The 24,426-nt window shown below is 44.5% G+C and overlaps 2 protein-coding genes across 12 annotated transcripts in view; both read right to left on the bottom strand.

The window, feature by feature from the left end:
* TOR3A (torsin family 3 member A) overlaps window positions 1-8,819 on the bottom strand; it is a 42,889-nt gene extending 34,070 nt beyond the window's left edge. For all 4 annotated transcript variants that reach the window (XM_070591685.1, XM_070591686.1, XM_070591687.1 and 1 more), the window contains exons 1-4: window positions 5,307-8,819; window positions 4,147-4,260; window positions 3,275-3,540; window positions 1,404-1,582 (exon numbers count right to left, since the gene is read on the bottom strand). In XM_070591685.1, coding sequence (XP_070447786.1) covers window positions 1,404-1,582; window positions 3,275-3,540; window positions 4,147-4,260; window positions 5,307-5,589 — 842 coding nt within the window. In that variant the 5' untranslated portion in view covers window positions 5,590-8,819. The remainder of the gene's footprint in view (window positions 1-1,403; window positions 1,583-3,274; window positions 3,541-4,146; window positions 4,261-5,306) is intronic.
* A 495-nt stretch (window positions 8,820-9,314) lies between these two features.
* The window catches only part of FAM20B (FAM20B glycosaminoglycan xylosylkinase), a 45,465-nt gene continuing 30,353 nt past the window's right edge, over window positions 9,315-24,426 (bottom strand). For all 8 annotated transcript variants that reach the window (XM_070591678.1, XM_070591676.1, XM_070591680.1 and 5 more), the window contains 4 exons: window positions 18,215-18,386; window positions 17,808-17,999; window positions 15,988-16,047; window positions 9,315-13,277 (listed from right to left, as the gene is read on the bottom strand). In XM_070591678.1, the coding sequence (XP_070447779.1) occupies window positions 13,046-13,277; window positions 15,988-16,047; window positions 17,808-17,999; window positions 18,215-18,386 (656 nt within the window). In that variant the 3' untranslated portion in view covers window positions 9,315-13,045. The remainder of the gene's footprint in view (window positions 13,278-15,987; window positions 16,048-17,807; window positions 18,000-18,214; window positions 18,387-24,426) is intronic.

Below are 24,426 nucleotides of genomic sequence, written 5' to 3'. Positions count from 1 at the left end.
GTCTTTGTAATGATTTTTTTGGATTTGATACCAAAAGCAAAGGCAACAAAAGCAGAGGTAAACAAGTGGGACTACGTCAAACTAAAAAGCTTCTGCACAGCAGAGGAAACCATCAACAAATGAAACGACACCCACCGGAATGGGAGAAAATATTTGCAAATCATATTATCTGAGGGGTTAATATCCAAAATATATAAAGAACTCATAGAACTCAATAGCAAAAAACCAATCTCATTAAAAATGGGCAGAGGAGCTGAATAAACATTTTTCCAAGGAAGACATATAGATTGGCCAAGATGCTCATCACTTCAAGATGCTCATCACTAGTCATCAGGGAAATGCCAATCAAAACCTCAATGAGGTATCACCTCACACCTGTTAGAATTGTGTGCTTTTTTTTTGGTGTGGAAGATAAAGAAATGTGTATAGACATATATATAGACACACAATGGGATATTATTCAGCCATGAGAAAGAAGGCAATCTTGCCATTTGTGACAACAGATGGACCGTGAGGGCATTATGCTAAGTGAAATAAGTCAGACAGGGAAAGACAAATGCCCTGGGATGTCACTTCTATGTGGAATCTAAAAGCAAAAAAACCAAGCTCATAGATACAGAGAACAGAATGGTGGTTGCCAGAGGCAGGGGTGTGGGGTGGGCGAAATGGGCAAAGGGAATCAAAAGGTACAAACTTCCACTTATAAAATAACTAAGTCCTGGGGATGTCCGTACAGCATGGTGACTGCAGTTAATAATACTGTACTGTGTATTTGAAAGTTGCTGATAGCAGATCTTAAAAGTTCTCATCACACACAAAGTTCTGTAACTACATATGGTGACGGCTGTTAGACTTATTGTGATCATTTCACAATATATACAAGTATCGGATCATGCACACCTGAAACTAATTTAATGTTACATGTCAATAGTACCTCAATACAAACAAAAAACATAATGCCCTTCCAGAGGGGACTCCCAATGTGAGTGGTCCCCCCCTGAGGAGGCTGTGTACTAACTGGGGAGTCTGAGGGGAGCCTCCCCATTATCCTACGAGAGCTGGGGGGAGGCTGCGTGAGGGACAGCTGCTTTTCCCCCGGGCGGTCCCAGGAGGACCTTAGGCGCCCTGTGCCGAGGCGGGTCAGAGTTCTTCACAAGGGCCTTGGAGGTGGGACTGGGGCAGGAGCGGGGAGCCTTAGGTTCCCCAAGCAGCCAGCCTTCTGTCTTCTCTCCTGCAGTTTGGGTTGCTCGCCCTCGTGGAAACGGCTCTGCAGCCCGGAGCGTGGAAGCCCTGTGCTGCCCGCTCACTGCCGGCTTACAGCTCTTGAGCCTGCGTGCGCAGCGCCTGGATGGAGGGCCCTTCCTCCCACGCCCAACCCTCCAGTCTTGTTCCTCAGACCTCACCTGAGAAAAAGAAAGATGCTTCTCGGGGACTGGGCCCTGTGGTTCTCGGGGGCCTGGCGGCCGAGGTGTGGCCTGAGGGCCTCCAGCAGTCCTGGGTGCAGCTTCTCGGCCTCGTCGAAAATGAACAGGGTCTGGTGGCAGCGCTCCTGCGTCTTCCTGATCTGGCCTGTCAGCTGCTCCTGCACAGAGTACAGGGAGCTGCTGGGGAGCGCTGGCTGGGAGGCACATTCCCCACCCTCCAGCCAGGAGGGCCCTGAGGAGGCCGGTTTCCCCAGAGCATCTGCAGTGGATCACCTGCTGCTGAGTTCCACCCTACAACTATCAAATTCAAACCTGTGGGGGTGGGACTGGGGGGATGTGCACCCGAAGGGGGGTCCCAGGTGATTCTTCTGCATCCTGAGGTTTGGAAGCCAACTAGGTGAAGCCAGCCTGACGAGAGGGACAGGGCTTGCCTGCCTGCCCTTGGGACCAGGCCCCCGAGCCAACCTGCTCCCTCCTCTCCAGGATGAGACCCCACCCCAGAACTAACAGCCAACCCACCCTTCCCAGGGGGTGGGAGTCAGGTCTAATACAGGGGGACAGGCAGAGGCGGGCTCAAGTGCCCAGAGGCAGCCACAGTCCCTGTCTTGAACTCCCAGGAGCAGAGCGCTCACTGGCATCAGGCTGGCCTGAGACTTCAGGGGAGAAGCCTGGGGGGCCTAGCCAACTCACAACTGGGGTTCCCCATTTCAGGCACAATGGTAAGCCCTCAATTGAAAAGATGCTGCTTTGCAGCATTCACCAGGAGAACAGGGCCAACTCCCACCTCCGGGCGGGTGGGGGGAACATGTTTTAGCAGAACCCCCTCTCACTGTCCACCTCTAGCCTCCCTGGATTCTGACTTCTGCCCCATCACCCAAGCGTGTGTGTGAGAGGCTGTGCGGGTGTGAGAGGTGTGTGTACACGTCAGTTTTCACAGCGGGGAGGCTGAGATCCACAGCAGTTCCGCCACAGTGGAAGCCAGCTCGGTCTCTCTGGGAAGGCCTGGCTGACAGCCGCCTGCCCTTAGGACAGTTCACCCTCCTGCTGCCCTCCAAGCCTGCACTGAGACTGCCAGATGACTCAGGCAATCGGGGCATCACAGGTTAGCACACACCCAAACTGGACCTGAAAGCCACAGAGAGACGCAGGCATTTCTGTCCTGCTGCCTGGGGGTTTTGGTCATCGTCTGGCTTATTTTCAATGTTACATGTCTCAATGGAAGAAACCCAAAATAGCAGAGCAGCAAAGACAGTTTTTGTCCACCCACTTGTTGGCATATAATGAGCGGTTTCAGGAAGACATGGAAGATCACTTATGATATGACATACCTCTCTAAGAAAATAGCAGGATATGCACCTTTCTGTCCAATGTAATTACAATGACGTAAAACAGCATGGGGAAAGGCTTGAAGGAAGTACACCAAAATGCTAACTGTGGCTGAATCTGTGGGGAGATTATGATAGTTTTTGCTTTTCTCTGTTGCACATTTCCTGCGACATGTCCACTACTTCTCTAAGAGGAAAAGGAACCCCGGGTTCTCTGTTTAAACTCGGTGGCCAGCCTCTCGTGTTTGGCTGAAGGAGACAGAGCTCCTTTGGAACACGAGTCTTCCCTCCACACGTTCAGGGCCTCATCTGTGTGGAGGGCTGTCTCTGTGGATGACAGGTTATGTTGCGAAGGTGGCCTGTCCTCCAACTCCCACACCCAGGCTTCTCCAGGGCCCACCCCCTCGCAAGGAAGGCCTGGTTCAGGGCCTCCTTACCGGCACAGAGGCCTGCTCCTCGGGCTGTCGAAGCCTCATTCCAGCCCCAGCCCCGCTGGCGGAGCCCCCCAGCACTGCCTGGCCTCACCTTGTACAAGTCCACAGACGTGGGGTGAGGAAAGTGGAACATGGCAATGAACACCTTCACACAGTCGCTCCTCAGTCCGTCCCGGTAGAGGTTCTCTGCCAGCATCCTTGCCACGAAGTTCTTGCCTGTGCCAGACCAGCCGTGGAATGACAGAACCAGGGCCTTCTCTGGCCGGGGCAGCTCTAAATATCCCCTCACTGTTCTCAGGACCAGCTCCTGGGCCAGATGCTGGCCATGCAGTCGCACACTCAGGTCAGATTTTAGGCCTAGAGGCAGGAAAGAGGAGGCCCCGGTGAGAGGTGCACACAGACACGGTCCCCTCCAGGCAACGGGTGGGAAATGGGCAACTCTGAACATCTCTGAAGTGGGATCACTTATCCATCCTGTTTGACCTCAGAAGCCATGGGTAGACCTTGCAGCAGAAGGGATTCAAGACTATTTTCTGAAGAGTTTGAGAAATTAAGATTGAATTTAGGGAGAGGATGGAATCATCCTTTCTGAAGACATCCCAGACTGCTTGGCAGAGCCTGTCTGGTGGAGGCACCCCACCCCCCCACACCTGTGAGATTGCTCCCACCCAGAAGTTTCAGGACCCCCTAAATATTTTATGGACATACTCTCATTTTCATTCGGTTCAGCGAACACCTGTGGAGAGCAGCTAGTGTGTGTAAAGTCCTCTGAGGCCTCACTTCCTCCCCCCACGAGGTTCCGAGTTGGGAGACTGGGGCTCCTGGGAGCCACGGTGGAGACAGGGAGGGTATGCTGCCAGCTGTGGGCAGGATGAGGAAATATCCTTTGCACCCTAGCCACTTCTCCTGAACTGCCTCCCTCCCCACAGATCCCTAGCCCCTTAGGGCCATGCGAAGTCCAACCTGTGAAGTTGTTGGAGATCCTGCAGTCCCCACTGTCACAGCAATCCTGGAAGCTGCAGTACCACGTGGTCAGGATATCCAGGTACTGCTGGCCCAGCAGGGCACGGCCCCAGGCTGGAAAAGGAGGAGCTGTGGTCAGGGGCAGAGCAGAGGGCAGAGAGGGAGCTGGGCACCGCCTCCCTGCGCAACTTGTGTTGCCCACTTCACATGACGTATGGAGCAGAGCAGTTCTTCTTCTCTTCCTTCGTCCTCTCTCCAGGGCCACCCCTTACTGCTCTCCCCTGGGCCTGCCTTGTGCCCTGCCAGGGAATGGGCAGGAGTGGGCACTTCCTACCTTTGAGGAAGTAGATGGCCTTGCTGAAGGTGCAACCCCAGCAAAACCTCAATTTACTCAACAAATAAGCCTTAAGAGACCGCATGCCAGAAGCAGAAACCCAGACCCTGCCTGTAAGGAGTCTGCAGTCTAGTAGGGAGACAAACCGTAGCTGGTGATTATCATTCTTCCTGCTTGCTCTGGCTTCCAAAATTATCTGATCTTGGCCAACTCCAAGGGCCTCCAAATTGTTTTGTCAAATGTCAATTTGAATATACCCAGCATTAGCAAAAACGAAACAAAAATCACTCACTGGGATTTAGAAATCTTTTGATTTAAATGAAAGATGTATATAGCACCATTACAGGATCACCCTTACAGTGCTATTACAGGACCCAGGATGACGGGGTCCGGGACTCCGAGCTCAGGCTCTGTCTCCGCAAGCGCAGAGGAAGAGAAGGTACTGCGGCTGTGTCCAACCGGGGCCTTTCCTTAAAGCCATCAAGAAGGTGAGAAAGAGCAGCTCCTTGAATAATGCCAGGGTGGACTGGGAGACCGCAAGGAAGTCTGAGCTGTCTGCAGGAGTCAGGAACAGGCGACATGGGGGAGGGCAGCCAGGCCAATCTGACTGCGTAAAGGGGCTCCGCCCGGGGGGGAGGGGTGCGGAGGTGGGTGCCGCGGCGCAGCGATGGGGTTTCCGCTGCCCACAGCATGCGCCATTAGTTGGGCGGAACAGCAAAGCTGGCTGCTAAGCCACCTGCCCTGGGGTCCTGATTACAGCGGCGCCCCAGCCCCGGTGCCACCGCACAGGGCGCGGGCAGGCGGGGCCCCGGCGACCGGGTCTTACCCAGGGGCCCTGCCGGCGCCTCCTCGTCCTCCTCGCAGTGCTCGGGCCACACGCGGCAGCTGAAGAGCGCCCAGTACCGTCTGGAGAGGGCCCCGGCCGCTCTCAGCCGCTCCTGCAGGCCCTGGAAGGCCGGCCAGGCCCATCTGGAGCCCGTCTTCTCGGCCCCCGGCCCCGGCCCCGCGTCGCCGCCGTGTCCCGGCGCGCCCGGCAGCAGCAGCAGCAGCAGCAGCAGGACGCAGAGGCAGAGGCGGAGGCGGAGCGGGCTCCGCGGACAGCGAAGCATGGCTGGCCCGGCTCTTCCAAGCCCGGGGTGGGCGCCGGCACTGCCGCGGCCCGGGTCGGCCCGGGACTGGCGTTGCCACGGGAACCGCAGGCGGGCTGAGCTCGTCTCCCACTTGACCCAGAGCCGGCCCAGCGCTCGCAGGGAACCGAAACCCAGGCTGGGGCCCTGGGGAGCATCCCCAGGCCGATGCGGGCGCTGCCTACCAACCAGGGCTCGCTTCCTGACAGCAGGCTGTTCCGGGGTGACTGTGGTTGCAAAGAAGGTGAAGTCAGGCTATGACACGGCCACTGTCAATCACCCTGCTAGTGCTTTCGGGCAGCTCTGGTGGCCCATCTGAGGCCTACCAAATAAGGGCACTCATTTGTGCCCTGCCCCGTATCTACAGATCAACTTCCTACCAAGCTGTTAGGAAAGCAGGCAGCCATCTCCCCCAGGAGCGCGAGTTGGCCAGGGGAGCCGGCCGAGTGAAGTCAGCGGAGTGGGGACGAGGCCCTGAGAAGAACGGGCCTGGCGCCTCTACACAGGGAAATGAAACACAGCATTAAGCAACGAGCAGGTTTCCACAGCTGGGAGTCTACCAACAGCAAGAGGAAGCTGTTGGACTCCAGTCTGGTGATATTTGGGTTTTGGAAACTCCAAGTCACGGGAAAATCATAAGGTCTCACGTTAAGGTAATCATCTCTCACTAAAAAGAAGTTCGGCTAAGTAGTGTGTGCACCTTCTTGACTGTGTTTGCAGCTTTCAAGTGCTTGTGACTGAGCAGCTTCTCAGACACCACTGGCCAAAGACCTGAGGGCCTCCTTCCTCGGGGCTCCCTTCTCCACAGCAGGAGCTCGCAACAAGGCTGTTAGATTTCAAAGAGTTTAACACATTTTCCAAAATCACCTGAGTTTCTGGGGTCTAGAGATCATAGGACTTGATTGTCAGAGGCTCAGTGGCTTTGAGGTCGGGCTCAGATAGTAAGGTGAATTCCAGTAGCATGTGTCACAAATGCCACAGGCAAATGGATTCATCTGTTATCTGCCAGGTCTAATCCTCCCTCAACAGCTCATCAAATTCACTCCTGCCTTTCGTTCAAACAGCTACAGAAATCAGACGAGCTCCTTAGTTAGGATACTACGAGAGTTAAATTGAAAAGTAAAGTCGTATATGTATACTGTATGTCTTAGCCACTCAGCATGATGGCAAAATAGAACCCAAACCTTCCAGGGAGCAGTGGCCAGTACACCTGTGCTGCATGTGCAATCAAGCGCATGAAGCCCTTCAGAGGATAGTTAACAAGGAATGTGCCGTTATGCCTATTTGGAAATTGAAAACATTAACTCATTCAGTAAATGTAGTTTGGGCATGAATGGTTATCTAGTATAGTGATTAACTCACTGGCCCCTACCATTTTGTGTGTGACCTTGGATGTTACTTAACTGCCCCAGGCCTCAGTTTCCCCACCTATAAAATGGGCATAATAAAACAGTCACTCCCTAGGGATGCTGTGAGGGTTAAGGAGCTAATTCAGTTACCCCGTTAACTCCTATTATCTTATGTGCCTCGCCCTGGAGGCGGCTCTGGATGTCTACCAGGAGGCTTGGATGGTTTTATTTATACTAGTGAAGTTTATAGGTGAATTTATGGTGATAAAATTATTAGCTTAACACTAGTTTCTTTTAGAAACCCAAGTTTTAAGACTATGGAAATAATCCTCTACTTGTAACTTCCATGGAGGGCTCACTGCTCATTTCTGGGATGTTTCAATGTGGATTTAGCATTTCATGGTAAATAAAATAGGTAGCAGGGAAGTTGTTGGACAAACCACTTAATTTCAAGAAGACAATTTTTCCTCAAAGATTAGAGGTAAACATTTTTGTCACCAGAGTCAGTCCCACATAGAAACAATGAATCCAAACACTGGTTTTTAGACAAGCCTCTAGTTTCAGTAAGTTGCTAACACTGCATTCTCAGGGCTGGGCGGCTGCTGCTTAACTCTGGCAGCAAAATCTCATGGACGACGGGGACATCTAGAGGCTGCTGTGAGAACTACAGGCAGCTATGAGTCCGCAAGCAAACCCCTATCAGGGCTCCTCGAGTGTGGTCCAAGGACAGGGGGCACTGGCATCACCCAGGAGCTTGTTAGAAATGCAGAATCTCAGGCCTCAAACCTATTCAATTAAGATCTGCATTTTAACAAAGTCTTTCTAAGAGAAAATGGGCACAACACATCTTTATTGGGGTCATCTGAATGGGACCTAGCTTTGCAAGGTCCTGCTGAAAGCAGTCAGAATACCATCTGCCTTGAAAACAATCTTTGAGTAAAAATCAAGTCTTTATCTCCAGATAAACTTGGCATGTAAAAAGCCAACTCTGAAAACAATCTGAATGTTCCACAGCTCATCAATCCACCAGTGGCTCCTTTGTTTAACATCTGTGTCACACAACAACTGAAGCATCAGTGGACTGAGACTGTCCTCAAGAGACAGGGCACACCTGATGAAAGCCACGGGACACCCCCAGAAGGATATTCCTGGTGAGCCACATACTGCAAACAGACAGCAGGTGCAAGTGGCGCTGCATCTTCTGAACCTGCAGCTCTGCAGCTCTGGGGGCAGGGGTTCACACACCGCAGGTCAAGCCCGGCTCAATCTCCCCTTCTTCACTGCAGGTCCCGCCCTCCTCTCCCCCTCCCCACCCCATGATTCTTCCCTGCTCCTTATCTCCACTGGAATTAATTTCCAGCATTCCTGAGGCATTAGTACTCCACAAGCCGTTCTCTTCTGCTGGGACTACTGGCTCTTTGAGGGGAGGGAAGGTCATCACCATCTCAATGGCATCCACAGCTCACAGCACGATGCCCAAATGTCTACTGAAGAAAGACCAGATACTTTACAAAGTGAATCAACACTATTATTTCCTGGGATTTATATAGCAACTTACCTTACAAAACTCACCATGCGAACTCAGTGGTTATGACCATTCTTATCTCTATTGTACAAAATGAAGGCTGCTAAAAATCAGTTTTTATAGGCAAATATGCTGGGTAAAATTAGCTCATAACAGACCATGCCTTCCCTACTCCCAGCTGCCTGTCTCAAGCTTTAGTACCCGTCTTCTGATATGCTTGAGAAGCAAACAGAGCCTGAAATCTCACCTGGAAAAGGACTGACCATGGAGAGTCACAGAGGAACATGTACCAGGCTTCAGCCTCCTGCCGGTATTCAAGTACAAATGACAAAAACTGGACAAGCAAAAATGCTGCAAATGAAGTAAAAAATCTTAAGAACTCTGCTCAGTTGTCTGGCTGAGGTTTATGATGCTGATTTCCATTTCAAAAGCTAACAATCTGGGTGTCCTAAGAATTATAATCAGGGCAACTGCTCTTCTCTTCCATGCCTCTATGGCATTGCGCTGACAACAAATTCTTTAGGATTCATAATTCTTTACCTCTAAAGAAGCTATGGAGTTAACTTACTAAACACACAAAAAGCACCTAAGAATTACCCCATGGAAATTCTGGTACAGTCACAAGCTAGGACGGGCCTGCTGAAGACTAGGGAGGGAACGTGAGGCCTCATCCCTCAGACTCTGCGAACAGTCCCTGTGGAAGGTTAAGTCAGTGCAGGAGATGCAAGCATCTCCGTCCCCTAACAAAACAGATAGGAAACTGGAATAGAAAATGATGGAAGGATCCTGAAAACGGGAGAAAAAACAAGTAAGAGGAAAAGGTGATAAATCAATACTTATTAAAATCTTTATTCATTTTCTTGTTTTTCAGAATTGAAACCCAGAGAACACATTAGAAATTTAGGTGCATATCTTGTCTCGTTTGGTGTCTTACCAAGCACAACCTCTATTTGTGCAACAGCTCTGAGAGGAAATCCTTGGCAGATCAAGACAGAGGGTAGTGGTTCCTACACCTCTTAAAAGCAAATAAATCAGCTTCCCAGTAGGTTATTCCCGGTCCCCCCAACATTTGGTATTTCTAACACCTTAGCTCCTTAAACACCTGTGGCAGTATAGTACCCAGCCCCTACCTTTTCAACCCAGAAGTGAAGACTCTCAGGGAGAGAATCTGGCCTTCTCCCGTACAACAGTCTCACAAAGTCGGGTCCACCTGCCCCCCTTGTGCGCCCAGCCAGCGCGGGCACACCAGAGCGGCTAGGTGTCTGCCAAATGTCTTACATCATTGAGGGTCCACTCTCAGAGACTGAGAAGAGAACCTTTTACTAGCTTCAGGTTCTTCAACATAAATCAGTGTTTCCCTGTGTCAAAATAAATACTTTCTTTCTTGTCAGAATACATATATGACTATATACATACATATAGCTTTACTCATGCTTCCTGAAGCTCAAGCTCACAAGATGACTCATACAAGACAGCTGACTGACAGATGCTGTTTCGCCATCATTGAGCTGTGGTCATTTACTGGTCAAACAAAAACATAGGGACCGTCGAGAAGGGAGGTTGAAGGCATATGATAGATGAAAAGGGAAGGTCAAAAGCCTTTTTTTTTTTTTTTAACCAGAAAAGACGGATCTCTTTGGGAGAACACATTGCCTTCAGGTGACATTGAAAAACTGCCATATATAGGATTCATCTTTCCCAAAAGAATATGCAATGGATGTACCTGAATTGCCCATTTCCTCCTTAAATTTAATTTGACATATTAATCCTGAGTGCAAACAGGCATAAATGCCTTATTAATATATTATCGAACAGTACTCTGAGCAAATCAGATACTGTCCATTATTTGTTCTGCACAGAAAATTATTTAGGCCCAAACCCACAATATAGACTCATCTTAAAGAACAATTTTAGGATGAAACCTCTGTACCCATATTTCCCCACTCTGGAATAAACATATATAAGAAGTGGAAGAAGGTGGGCAGGAAATGGCAGTCAGCTCTGATTTTCTTAGTTTCATATTAAACTGTATCCATGTCTACCTTTAAATGTTAGCGAGGCACACCCAACTTACAGCTGACCAAAAACCTTTCCAATGACTTGTTTGATTATAATAGTGCTAGACTCTAATGAATAAACCACAAAGAGGACATTGTTACAAAGCTCTAAAAAAAGATATCTACCTCTTTTTTTCAAACAGAATTTAGTGTTTGTGAATTTTAGGGCTATAAGCTTATGTTTGTGTTTTTCCAAGATTCCCCTAAACATACTTTTCCAGCTTAATTGACTCCTGATTTAGAACATAAATTTATATTCTAAGTGTCATGTCACACCATTCTGTTAACATAATTCTAACTTTAACCACTACAGATCTGAATATGTTTTAAGATCATAAATTTTAAAATAGTAGGGAAAGAGAATGAAATTATATATTTTCTGCAATTTTTGAAAAAAGGATGAGAGATTTTCAAAGCTTTCCCTCCTGCTGTTTTCCTTAGCAGAACATTCTGCCTTCAACATTACGAATAAAGTTCCCAGTTTGAGAACGGTTTTTATTCATTTCACTGTGACATACTAAACGTATCATGGGTTTGAAAGAACACTAATCCATAACTCAGTTCAACTAACAGTTACCAAGGAGAGCAGTGCTGGCACCCTTCCCACCGTCTCCCTCCAGCCAGTCCTCTGATGCTTTGGGGTGAGCACTCCCCAAGGTATTCTCAAGCTCAACTGTGAGTTTCCCTGGATGCACACAGTAAGTGTTCTTAAAATTGGAATCAATGCCTCCTTTTGTTAACACTATTTCAGTGTTTTGTGCTAATTATCTGTCTTCTTAAATTCAATACCATTTTTTATAACTCAGCCCATTCTTGTGTACATCTCAAAATGCACACATGAAGTACAAAAGTATCCTAATTTTATGCTATTTTAAAGTAGTTTACAGGTTACTAAGTTATTTTTCAATATGAGGAAATTGGGGCATAAATTCTAAACTGTTTTTGAAAGGGTGGTTCCCTAAAACTGGTCTCCAATGGCTGGCATTAAATTTGTTCAACCACACTGTTTAAATATTAGTCTCTGCTTGACATAAGTACAAAACTGGAAGAGCACCCAGACAAGATGCAGGAGAGCAGCACACAACTCTGAGTGCACAGGGAGCGAGCACACCAGGCCTGTCCTCTGGCCCTATATTTTACTGCAACTGCTTACATGTCAAAATCGCTTTGCCAGAACACAGAACTAAGCCTGTGTTTTAGCAACCTGAAATTTGAGAATGCTAACAGATGAAGAACAATACGACATCATGGGTTCAGAACTCCAAACAAGATTAAATGAGGAAATTACGGTTTGACATAAATCAAAATCGTAAGGCTCTTCCTGGTAACCTCCTTAATTTTAAGGCTCAGAAGTTTAAAATCTTTGCTTCCAGTCTTCCACATGGCCCAAGTCACAGGAGAGGTCCAGCCACCAGCAGGACGTCCACCATCACCTGCAGGAGTGAGCTGGCTTTTCTCACAAGAAAGGCACAAACACCATTGCCAATTTCTTGGGAACAGCAGTTTCAGCGACCAAATGCCTTAAAGGCAGAGCTGGAAATTCATTTCAGAAAAGAAATCAGGATGGCAGAGTTCACAGGGAACCTAACTCTTACTCAAGGTATTAGTTCAGTTTGCTTTGTTAATTTGGAAAGGATTTGCCTGCTTTGGGTAAAAGGAAAAAAATGTCTCCATAAGAGAATTGGGTCATAACAATGTGCTCTCTAGAGACAATTTTTTGGTTAATTTGGACACAACTGTGAGAATGCAGATTTTACTTAGGTACAAGTCATGTTTGCTCTTAGACATCTTTAGAACTTAAACACAGGAGAACCTGTTTTTCATTAATTCAGTCATCTCCCCGATTCTGGTTCTATGAAGTGGGTGTCTCTCTTCTTCCCTCCTCTAAGAATCATCAAAAGCATTACTACCTAAAGGCTTAAAAGCCCAAACATCTTTCCTGCTTTTGTCCTTCCCTCTAATTCTATCTTAAAAACAAAACCTCTCCAGCAGAGCATGCTATTTTGGCTCAACAGAATGCCAGGTTGTACTTGCTGCCACTCCGTGGGAGGCAGTAAAATTCCCAATTTGACTAGTCCTAGTAAAATAGGACTCAAGAGACTGCAAAGTGTTTTCAGAAAATCCACTAGTGTGGAGAAAGGACTATAAGGATAAACTCAAAATACACACTCCAGAACCAATCCCAGCGTTGACCTATCCAAGTGTCATCCCTCTATGTGTCCTTTGGCATGAGAATTAAGACTGACCCACTAGGATACCCACTGCTGGAATGGGGCAAATGCTGAGAAGTAAGAAGGTGATTCAGCAGGAACATTTCCGTGGTCTGAAACTTGTAGTCTTTGCTTTAGTTTCTACTACAGAAAACACCAAAGAAATCCAATGCCACCCTGTCCCCTATCACCAGAACTTGCTGCTGGCCATTTCCAATTCATCTCATACCATTTGGAGTTGATTGTGCTGTTTCTCTATCTTTGTAAAAAGAAGTTTCACTTATTTTGTGTTGAGAATTACAAGTGGGAGAGAGGCATCCTGTCTTCCACCAGCACAGTGTCCATCCCAAACTGGTCAGTGCACTGCTTCACGGTGGCTAGAATACTCAGGAGCCGCTGGTCCATAGCGCCCAGGTGAGGATCGGAGAGCACTGGGGAGATGGGGTCATGGGCCATGGCAGATTTTAAGGCAGACTTCAGCACACCATTCTTTAGGTAGTTCAGTCTGTTCCAGGTAGAAACTCGAATGCTGAAAGAAAGTTTTAGGACAAATTACATAAAACCTCTCACCATCAAATGGAGTTTAAAGTCTGCTCGGCGGATAAAAGTAAAGAAATAATCATGTAAAATATCTCAATTAAAAGATATCATTTCTGTTTTAGAAGTACCTCTACATTATGAGTAAGTCACATTACCACATTTTAATATATTTTGGGGGGGGTAATTATTCAGAGATACAAAGATTTATACATGTTCACTGCAGTGCTATTTATAGCAGGAGAAATGTGAAACAACCTAAATGTCCAACAATCGGGAAATAGTTAAATAAATTATGGCTCATCCATTCAAGGGAATACCATGCAGCCATCAAAGACAGTTAAGAAAATATAGTGCTATGGGAAAATGCCCATGTTATAATATTGGGTTGGGGGAAAAAGTTGGAGGGAAAAAATGTTTTACTCCAAATTTGTGGAGAAAGAAAATGTGTGTCTATGTACACACACACACAAACACACATACAAATACACAGACAAGATTAGAATGAAGTCACTACAGTGTTAATGGGAGTTATCCTTACATCTTAATGGGTAATTTTAATTTCCTTCTTTTTAAGTTTCTGAATTAAAAAAAAATTTCTGGGGCCGGCCCTGTGGCTGAACGGTTAAGTTCGAGTGCTCCATTACAGTGGCCCAGGGTTTTGCCGGTTCGGATCCTGGGCATGGACATGGCGCCGCTCATCAGGCCATGCTGAGGCAGTGTCCCACATAGCACAACCCGAAGGACCTACAACTAGAATTCAACTATGTGCTGGGGGGCTTTGGGGAGAAGAAGAAGAAAAAAAAGAAGAGTGGCAACAGATGTTAGCTCAGAGCCAATCTTTAAAAAAGAAAATTTCTAATATTAATAATATTATAAATAGGAAAAGTTTATTTTAAGGACCTCTATTTTCCTTAATCATTTCACCAACTAAAGAGGATCTTTTGTTTACCTCAGAGGAGAAGTACTTACCTCCCTGTGGGTAATGTGGGAATTAACTAGGTATGCAGAAAAGTCAGACTGTGCAGGAGGCAGTCTGTTCTGCAACTATTTAAACACTAAGGAAGATCAATCTTTGGATAAAACATGGAAGGGACAAACAAGGACAGAGGCAGTGTGATTTTGCCATTCTGAACTACACTACAAATGCCCAGAGCATCAGAGCTCCCCTGTGTAACTAAGGTGTCACCTGACTGCCTCTCAGCTCCAAATTCACTCTTCATATATCCCCTGCTATAACGGACAGAATTCCTTAAGCATCTCTTCTCTTAAGCTTTCTCAGTAGAGGGCGCTCGAGAGAGACTGCAGAAGGCAGGGCTCTCCAGATGCTTCTGGCTCCTGCACAGTGGGTCAGTAGTGTGTGCCTGGCGGGGAGAGGTCATCAAACGGAGCTCTGCCCTGGCCACATTCCAAGAAGGGCAGGCCCTCGGTGATCCTGCAGCCTCAGCCTGGCCGCTGATAACCTTCCTGAGGCCCTCTTGACATGGAAAGCAGAGCCTCAAGGGCCGCCTGCTGAGGCTGGCACCCTGATTCCCTCTGTAGGCCCACAAACATGCCTTGCCTGCAGCCCAGTGGTTTCTACTGAGTCATCCCTCCCTCTGGATGCCACGACACCACCCGCTGACTGCCTGTATCCCCCTGCAATCTGGAGGGCTGCTTCCTGCTTACTCAGCACCTGCAAACCAGCAAACTTTATCCAGTGGGCCAAACTACACCTTTTCCACTAACGTCCAAACCCCAGCCTTGGGGAAGGGGTTTGCTTCCAAGTTTGTCTTTCCTTGGGGACTCTCCCTCAGCCCGAGTTTTCTTCTATAGTCACTCTTGTATCAGTTTAACAATTCTTTATACTAGACTTTCCTGTTTAACCCACTACGTCTTTTCTATTTCCTGACTGGACCAGACTGATAACACTGACCGTTAACACAAAAACATCTTCCTTCAAAGATACAGTTGTTAACTGGATGTATCATTGCTTCTCAATATTAATGAAGACAATTAAGGGCTGCGTGGGTAAACACTTTCTGCAGAGTACTGTTGCTATTAAAAAAAGAAATAAAAGAAAAGAAAAATCATTGTGCTCCTGGACTTGCATTTCTGTGTTAGCCAAGCAAGGTGGATCCCAGCTGATCCTCACTGCTCCTGCTTTACAATGATACCAGCAACGCTGAGCTGAAAGGGGCTCCTGAGAGCCCAGTCTTTCTCTCATTTTCATGATTTACTTTTTAATTTCTTTGTTCTCTAATATAGACTTTAAAAAGAAATTAATTACTAAATACCTATGGGAAAAGTTACTTTTGGTTTACACAATGGCAAATTGAGATAGGCAAACCACAGGTGGTCTGTGGGGGTGAGTGAGAGGACTTGAAACCATAAGGTAAACATAGCACAGCAACCAGGGACAACGATTGTACTAGATTTTTTGGGAGGAAAGGACTATATTCTGATAGTAAAACAAACACGGATATACATTATTCAATAGACTGAAAATTTCTATTCATACATAACTTGAAATGAATTCTGAGCTTTGGGTTACCTGCCTCCACCTTTCCCTGATCCTCCATCTCAGGATCTCCAGGGGTTCTGGGTTGGAAAAGCGCTGCCCAGGGATTAACAAGTTTTAAGGCCAAGAAAACTGACATACTGCTACCTGATCCTAGAAAGGAAAGCAATGCAGGCACATGTGTTTCATGTGTGTAACTTACATGCAACACTGATAGAGAGGGGCAAGAATGCTTCTCTCATCCAGCGAGGGGTTCCCAAAGCTGAAAATTAAATCAAAACTTAGTGAATTAGGTGGAAGCACCAGTTCCCTTCTTAGCATCAAAGCAAGAGTAAATTCCATAAGAAACCCAAATGTGATCCTAGATAACTTCATGCTCCCACAGCTCAAATCACTTAAATTAAAAATAAACAGGGCATGACCAATTAGACACAGGATTCCTAACAGCCCATACTGCAGCATCAAACGACAAATATACTCATTTACAAGGATCCTTTCTCCTGCCATGATGTTGCAAGGTGCTGAAGCATAACCATGGTAACACAGTGTGGAGTCCACAGACCAAAGCGAGACCCCTGAAGACCCCTAAACTTGAAAAGATTTTAAGGGTGGGTAGAGAAATAAAGGCTATTCGTATTAGGTTCTTGCAAACAAGCAGATGGTCATTACTTATAAAAAGAAGTTAGACTTGTTCTACTCCAAAATTACCAATCAGAAAAGATTTGGATTATCTTCTTCCCTACATTTCAGTATATGAACAGATTCAAACTGGAAAAACTGCTCACAGAGGCTGAGAAAACAGTGATTCAAAGCAGATGTAAAAATGATCTCAGCAGGAATTCAGAGTTAGAAAAGGAGAACTAATTCTGGAAAAACTGTCAACCTTCCACTCTTTTCCTGGAAGCTCACCTTAACAGCTGGAGGGTCTGGTAGCCCTTAGCACAGTGCAGGCCCTCAAATAATAAATGGCAAAGGCAACTATTTCCATGTGTATTCCCACAGTACACATGATCTTTAAAGAAAAAAAAAAGATTAGTTTTACAAGTAAGGATAAAGATTTTCCTGAATGTATATAGCACTGGCCACTACCTGCTTTGCTGTGGGAGGGGGAGAGGGAAAGGCACTGTTTGCTGGCCTCTCACTTTCTGTAGTTAATATCACCTTTCATGGAGCATGAGGAACCTGGTGCTCAGCATAAGATGGTGGCATCATTAGCAAATGCTGCCCATGCATTCTTTGCTGAGGATACACGTTTCAGTTTATTCTCAGCAACCAACGTTAACAGTAGTGACCTACAGCCTGGACAATTCTGGGCTCCAAGGAAGTATTCTATTTAGTAAACACTTATGAAGTGTAACTAAAAGGGTGGTACTGAACTGGGCACCATGGAGAATATGGAGTGTAAACAAGAATTACATGTGCTCTTCAAATAGCTCAGACCTAAAAAATAAGGACATTCCACTTTTTCAAAATTAATAAAATTGTCTTATTCAAGATAAAAGTAGCTTGTCCTTATATATAATCCCCAAGTAACTGCTCTTCTCACGATAGCAAAAAGTCTGGGTCTAGACTGCCATAGAAATAGTAAAACATCTCAGCAAATAAATTAATTTTTTAAGCTGAGTGAACCTTTGGATAGAATAATTTAACAGTAATTAAATTCCATGTTCTATTAAATATGTACTCTCAAGATTCTAAAACATCATAATCAAAAAAGAATGATGTAAGTAACAATAAATCAAAGACCTTGGTTTACAGTTGTCTGCGAAGAAAATCAGAGTCTTTGACTCCATGGAAAAAAACCCACTTTCCCATTTTTAAAAGTCCTCAGATCCCAGCAGGTGGAGGGAGTAAAATCCTGAAAAAGATGGAAGGATGGTGCCAACAATGAAGACCCCGAGAAGAAACGGGAAGGATGACTCCTGTCAATTGTGTTCTGAATGTTTTCCAGGATACCCAAGAAAACATCTTTCTTGTATACACAGAAACCCATAACTATAAGGATATTCCTGCTGGTCCTACCTTTTGGCATTATCAAGAAGGATGAGCATACTAGCGCCTTCATCGTCTTGGAAACTCTCATAGTGATGGCGGTCAGCATTGCCAATCAGGTAATCAAAGACAGCTGTGTCAATGATATCCAAGAGGCGTGGGCCAGAGTCATAAGGGGATGTTTTCTTCACAGCATCACAGTAGCTCTCATCATACTCCCACCTAGAGGCAAGCAGCATCACCAGGGTTATTTACTGAGTGCCAGCCCTGTACCTGGCATTGTCTAAAACACAGAGAAGAGAGAGTCTCTGCCTAGCAGGTTTGCCCTTGCCCTGCCAGTCCTTTTTAGTATAGGACAGAACCTATGGCTTCTATACAGGGTTGGTACCCAACCAGGCACAGGAGATAATTAAGTAGTGGCTCACAGGAGCATTTACCTGGCCAACTTGCCCTCTCGGTAAGTCCTGCCCCATGGGTGTCGATGTTTCTGCAGAGGCCACACATCTGGAAGCCAAAGTGTGACAGATCCCTCCATTGTGTCTCCATCAGCACAGGCTGGCTCTGTTTCTCGGCAGTAATAACACTTCCCATAGAAACAAGTATTATTTCCTAAAAGAAAGGAGCCAAATACACTTAAGGAAAAAAGGAAGATTCCAAACTCTCCCCAAATGACGTAGAAGAGAGCAGCTAAGTAAGATACTGTGAAAACAAAGATCCTTAACTTACAGTTAAAATATTTATTTTCTGCATAGGTAATAAAAGCACCTGGTATAAAAAAATTCAAAAGACACTAAAGGGTACATACAATAAAGTCAGTCTCCCTTCCCCTGTGTCCCCTATACCCAATCTCTCTCCCAGGCGTCAACTACTGTCACAAGTATCTTTCTGAACTCATTTTAAGTAAAGGAAAGCAATGTCCTCTTCTTTGTCAGGGCTGAGATTTTGGCCAGAGTACCCAGAGGAGGGAGACAGGGCCAAGCTGTGGGCCAGGAGTTTGGTTACACGTGGGGATGAGAGGGATGTGGTGTTGAGCAAATAAGTCAATAAGCTGAGAATAATGGGAACAAGGTTTCTCACAGATGGAGAAGGGAGATTAACATATAGAAAGGGAGAAGGCCAGAATAAACCCTGTGGTGCTGAATAAGAATTGGAGCTATTGGTTTAAATTGATGGTTTTAACACACCCATGGATATAGAAAAAGACACAGATGTTTGTGTGTGCATGTGTGCATATATACGTATACATGTGTATGAATATATATATACATTTCCTACCTCTGTCATTCAAGAGAACCTGGAAACAATGACAACCAGGTAGTAATGAGCATTCCTAGCACTCACATAGTAGTTTCTAAATATCATTTTAACACTACATTAAAAGGAACCAAGGCTCCTTGGAGAAAGAGCTGATGCTAGGGCTGGGGCAGGGAAAGTACAAGATGAGCCTGGGTCATATTGCTATGGCAGTTGTAAGAAGTACTCAGGGAATGATGGGAACACTCCAAATGACACAAGGGACAATCTGTAGGGGTTCCTCTGGCCAAATCTGGGACAGTTTGAGCATCAAAATAAATAACAGTAATAAACTGTAACACTGGGTAAATTAAGAGTCTGAGAGTTCATAGTGATATTAATAAACAAATAAATAAATGGGGGGCCGGGTGGGGGAAGTTCTACCCTTTAAAATAATGGCAACCAGTAAGTCCAGAAAGAATGATAGAATTAGCAAATAATGATTTGGCAACTATCATGGTAATTGATTCAGGCAAGAATTATCAATGAATGCTAAAACTGATGGGCAAAAGTTTGAGGGAGACAGAATATTTACATAGTTCTGGAGCATCTCCCTACAAAGTACTCAGTAATTACTTATTAATAAGTATAAAATACTTATTAACTTTATACTAGGGAAACCTTGCAGACACCTACCATCTTAATCAAGTGATAAAAGTTAACATCACCAGTAATGGGTCATAGCAACTAATCTACATCACGTGCCTCCTGATATGATGTACTGAGAAGAGCACAATAGTACTTCTCTGGTACTCCCGCCAAAACTTTTAAATCACGAGGAAACATTAGACAAACCCAAATTAAGAGATAGTCTATGAAGTAACTGGTCAGCATTCTTACAAAATGTCAAGGTCATGAAAAACAAAGAGAGTGAGGAATTGTTCCAGACTGATGAAGGCTAAAAGGACATGACACCTGAATGCAACATATGATCCTAGACCAAATCCTGGATTTACAAAGGACATTACAGGGACAAGTGGCAAAATCTGAATAGGGTCTATGGATTAGATGGTGATATTGGATCAAGGTTAATCTCTTGATTTTGACGGCTGAATGTGGTTGTGAAGGAGTTGGGAAATACTCACTCAAGTCTCAGGGGAGCCCTAAACGATGTAATGAGTATTCATGTCTCCAACCTATTCTCAAATGGTTCAGAAGTGTTAACAATTGAGGAGTCTGGGGGACTCCGTGGACCAGTTCTGCAACTTATATGTAAATCTAAAATTATTTCAAAATAAAAACTTAAAAAAATCTAAAAAGGAATGTTTCCTTTGCCCTCCACCTCTATGAAATATAATCATTAAATGACCTACTTTCCCTACACCTAAAAAAAAATCACATACTACTATTAATGACTGTTTACGTTCTTATGCACACACGTCCTGGAAGAGACAAACAGCACTCACACTTTTTAGTATTTCCAACCTCTGGCACAGTACACACTAACTAAAAACTCATCTACTACACACCTATCCACAAAGCTGATTATATCCCTCTCATTTACCTTACAAACTTTTCTCTTCTTCCTTAAAAAGATTTGAACTAATTGAAAGATATACCACATTTATAATGTTAATAATTATAAAAATATAAACTTATAAATTTAACTTGATCCCATCATAAATACCAACAGATCTTTTAGGGGGTAACTAGATATGACAACTTTAAAAGTCATAAGGAAAAATAAATAAGAACTGCCAGAAAACTCTTAAAATAAGAGCAAAGAGAGGGGACTAGTCTTACCAGATATCAAAATATACTATAATACCTCGATAATTAAAACATTGTAGACCAGTTCATGAACAGACATAACGTCCAGTGGAGCAGAACACAAAGTCCAGAAATTGAAGAACACACAAATGGAAATTTATTACAGTGGAAAAAAGACAAACTCTTTAATAAATGCTATTGGGACAACTGATAGCCACCTGGGAAAAAAAAAAAAATTGTAGCCACACTTCATTCCACATACCAGGATAAATTCCAACAATATCAAAAACTTAAATGTGAAAAAACTATAAAAGTACTAAAAAAGACAAATAAGGCAGAATTCTCCCATAACCTTGGTGTGAGCAAGGCTAACTACAATTCAAAATCAGAAAATCTATCAGAAAAGACAGATCTATTACATTAAAGTCAAACAAAAATTTCTATAGGGCAAAAAAATACCATAAACAAAATCAAAAGAAATTAAAGATTTGGGAAAAATATTTACATCTCATATCACAAAGGGCTATCTCCTCCCTATGTATGAGCTCCTTTTAATTGGTTAGACCAATGACATAGCTGAAAATGAGCAAAGGATATGGAAAGACAGATAAAGGAAAATACAAATGGCTCTTAACAAAGAAAAAGATGTATATGTGAAATAGAAAACAAAGTTTGATAACACATTGTGAGTCTAGGGGAAAGAGGCATTCTCCTACACCACTACTGGGAATGTAAACTGCTTAAACACCTATGTAAAAATGCACGTGACCTTTGACCCAGCACTTCCACTTCTGGATGTATTTGCTCATGTTATGAAGTAACATACGTACATGGTAATCCTGGAAAACACTGCTTGTAAAAACAAAATATCAGAACTTATACGTCCAATAAGGGACTGGTTAAATGAATTATGGTAGATCCATACAATGGAACACTTTGCAGCAACAAAAGAATGAAGAAGCTATTTATATGAGATGATAAAAAGATTTCCAGGATAGATTAAGTAAAAAGAGTAAGATGCAGGGGCTGGCCCCGTGGCCGAGTGGTTACGTTCGCGCGCTCCGCTGCAGGCGGCCCAGTGTTTCGGTGGTTCGAATCCTGGGCGCGGACATGGCACTGCTCGTCAGACCATGCTGAGGGAGCGTCCCACATGCCACAACTAGAGGAACCCACAACGAAGAATACACAACTATGTACCGGGGGGCTTTGGGGAGAAAAAGGAAAAAATAAAATCTTTAAAAAAAAATTAAAAAAAAAAGAGTAAGATGCAGAACTATGTACAGTGTCACCTATATTGCATAAAATGGTAGAGTTAAATGAAAACATATAGTCATATTTCAAACAAAAAGGACATAAAGAAATTACTAATAGAGATTACCACTGAGGAAGGAGAAGGAACAGATGGATGGGAGGCAAACTTTTCACTGTAGTCTTTTTAATATTTTTTTTAAATTTTGAGTTGTGTGAACATATTACTGATTCAAAAAGTTAAAAAACAAAGCAAAACATTGCTTGTTGTAGGAAACCTGTTGCCTGCAGGACAAAATCCAAACTCTGGAGTTTGGTAAAAAGACCCTTCATAACTGAATGGAGTATGGAGTAATGGTTAAGAGTGGGACCTAGGGCCAGGTTTCTGGGGATAAAATATGGACTATAAATACTCATTAGATTGCAAGACTTTGGGCATGTAATTTCGCCTCATGAAGCTTCCTCTGTAAAATGGAGACAACAGTTCCTCCATCATCGGGTTGTGGAGAGTAAATGAGATAATTCACAGTAATGCTTAGCACAGGGCCTGACACATTATTAGAGATCAATCAATGCCAGCTATTATTAATAATCTGCTTCCAACCTGCTTTTCCAGACTTCAATATTCTCTTTTTATCGCCATGAACCGGAGGCTCTGAATCTTTCACTATTTCCTGGATGAACCAAACTTTTAAAACTGGTTTTCTGATCACCTCAGTCTCTTTGCTCTCCTCAGATGAACTATCACCTGTGATAATAAAATCTAACTCTCCAGCCCACACTTCTGTCCTAAGCTGTAGACTTCAGCTTCTACATGACCAGACAACATTTACCCCTGGATGTTCCTGTCAAGGTAAGATTCTGCACCCAATTCCACTGTGTGAGAGTTTTCCCCCACCACCAGGCAATTCTCTGACACCAGCTGGGTGTCCTACAATTCAACTCAATTCTGACACTATCTACCTGGAGAAAGCACTGGACTCCATACATTAAGGGCTCAGTCGCACAAGACTGTCCTACACTTCAGATGCCAATCGCAAGTCCAGGGTGTCATTCATGCTTCTGACTGCCTACAAATCAGAGGTTCCCATTAGCCCCTCCTTGGGTCTGATTAGTTTGCTAGGGCAGAAGAATATACAATGGGGAAAAGATAGTCTCTTCAATAAATAGTGTTGGGAAAACTGGACAGCCACGTGCAAAAGAATGAAACCGGACCATTATCTTACACCATACACAAAAATTAACTCAAAATGGATTAGAGACTTGAAACCTTAAAACTCCTAGGAGAAAACACAGGCGGTAAGCTCCTTGACATCAGTCTTGGCAATCGTTTTTTGGATTTGACACCAAAATCAAAGGCAACAAAAGCAAAAATAAATAAGTGGGACTACATCAAACTAAACAGCTTCTGCGCAGCAAAGGAAACCATAAACAAAATGAAAAGGCAACCTACTGAATGGGAGAAAATATTTCCAAATCATATATCTGATAAAGAGTTAATATCCAAAATACATACACAACTCAATAATAAAAAACCAAACAATCCCATTAAAAAATGGGCAGAGGATATGAATACACATTTTGCCAAAGAAGACATACGAAATGGACAACAGACACATGAAAAGATGCTCAACACCATTAACCATCAGGGAAATGCAAATCAAAACCACAATGAGATATCACCTCACACCTATTAGAATGGTTATCATCAAAAAGACAAGAAATAAGTGCTGGTGAGGATGTGGAGAAAAGGGAATTCTGGTGCACTGTTGGTGGGAATGTAAATTGCTGCAGCCACTATGGGAAAAAGTATGGAGGGTCCTCAAAAAATTAAAAATAGAACTACTATATGATCCAGCAATTCAACTTGTGGGTATTTATCCAAGAGAAATGAAAACACTAATTCAAAAAGATATCTGGGGGGGGCTGGCCCCATGGCCGAATGGTTAAGTTCACAGGCTCTGCTTCAGCGGCCCAGGATCTCACTGGTTCAGATCCTGGGTGCAGACATGGCACCGCTTATCAGGCCATGCTGAGGCAGCGTCCCATACAGCACAACGAGAGGCACTCACAACTAGAATATACAACTATGTATGGGGGGCTTCGGGGAGAAGAAGGAAAGAGGAGAAGACTGGCAACAGATGTTAGCTCAGGAGCCAATCTTTAAAAAAAAAAAAAGATATCTGCTCATTACAGCATTATTTACAATAGCTAAGAAAAAGAAACAACCTAAGTGTCCGTCGACAAATGAATGGATAAAGAAAATGTGGTGTATATATGTATGGAATATAATATTATTCAGCCACAAAAAGAATGAAATCTTGCCATTTGCAACAACATCAATGGACCTTCAGGGCGCTATGCTAAGTGAAATAAGTCAGACAGGAAAAATAAACAC

Source organism: Equus przewalskii, chromosome 23 (genome assembly GCF_037783145.1).
Source record: "Equus przewalskii isolate Varuska chromosome 23, EquPr2, whole genome shotgun sequence".
Classification (NCBI taxonomy): Eukaryota; Metazoa; Chordata; class Mammalia; order Perissodactyla; family Equidae; genus Equus; species Equus przewalskii.
The sequence above is the reverse complement of the archived record's forward strand: the minus strand, read 5'-3'. Positions and strand labels throughout refer to the sequence as shown.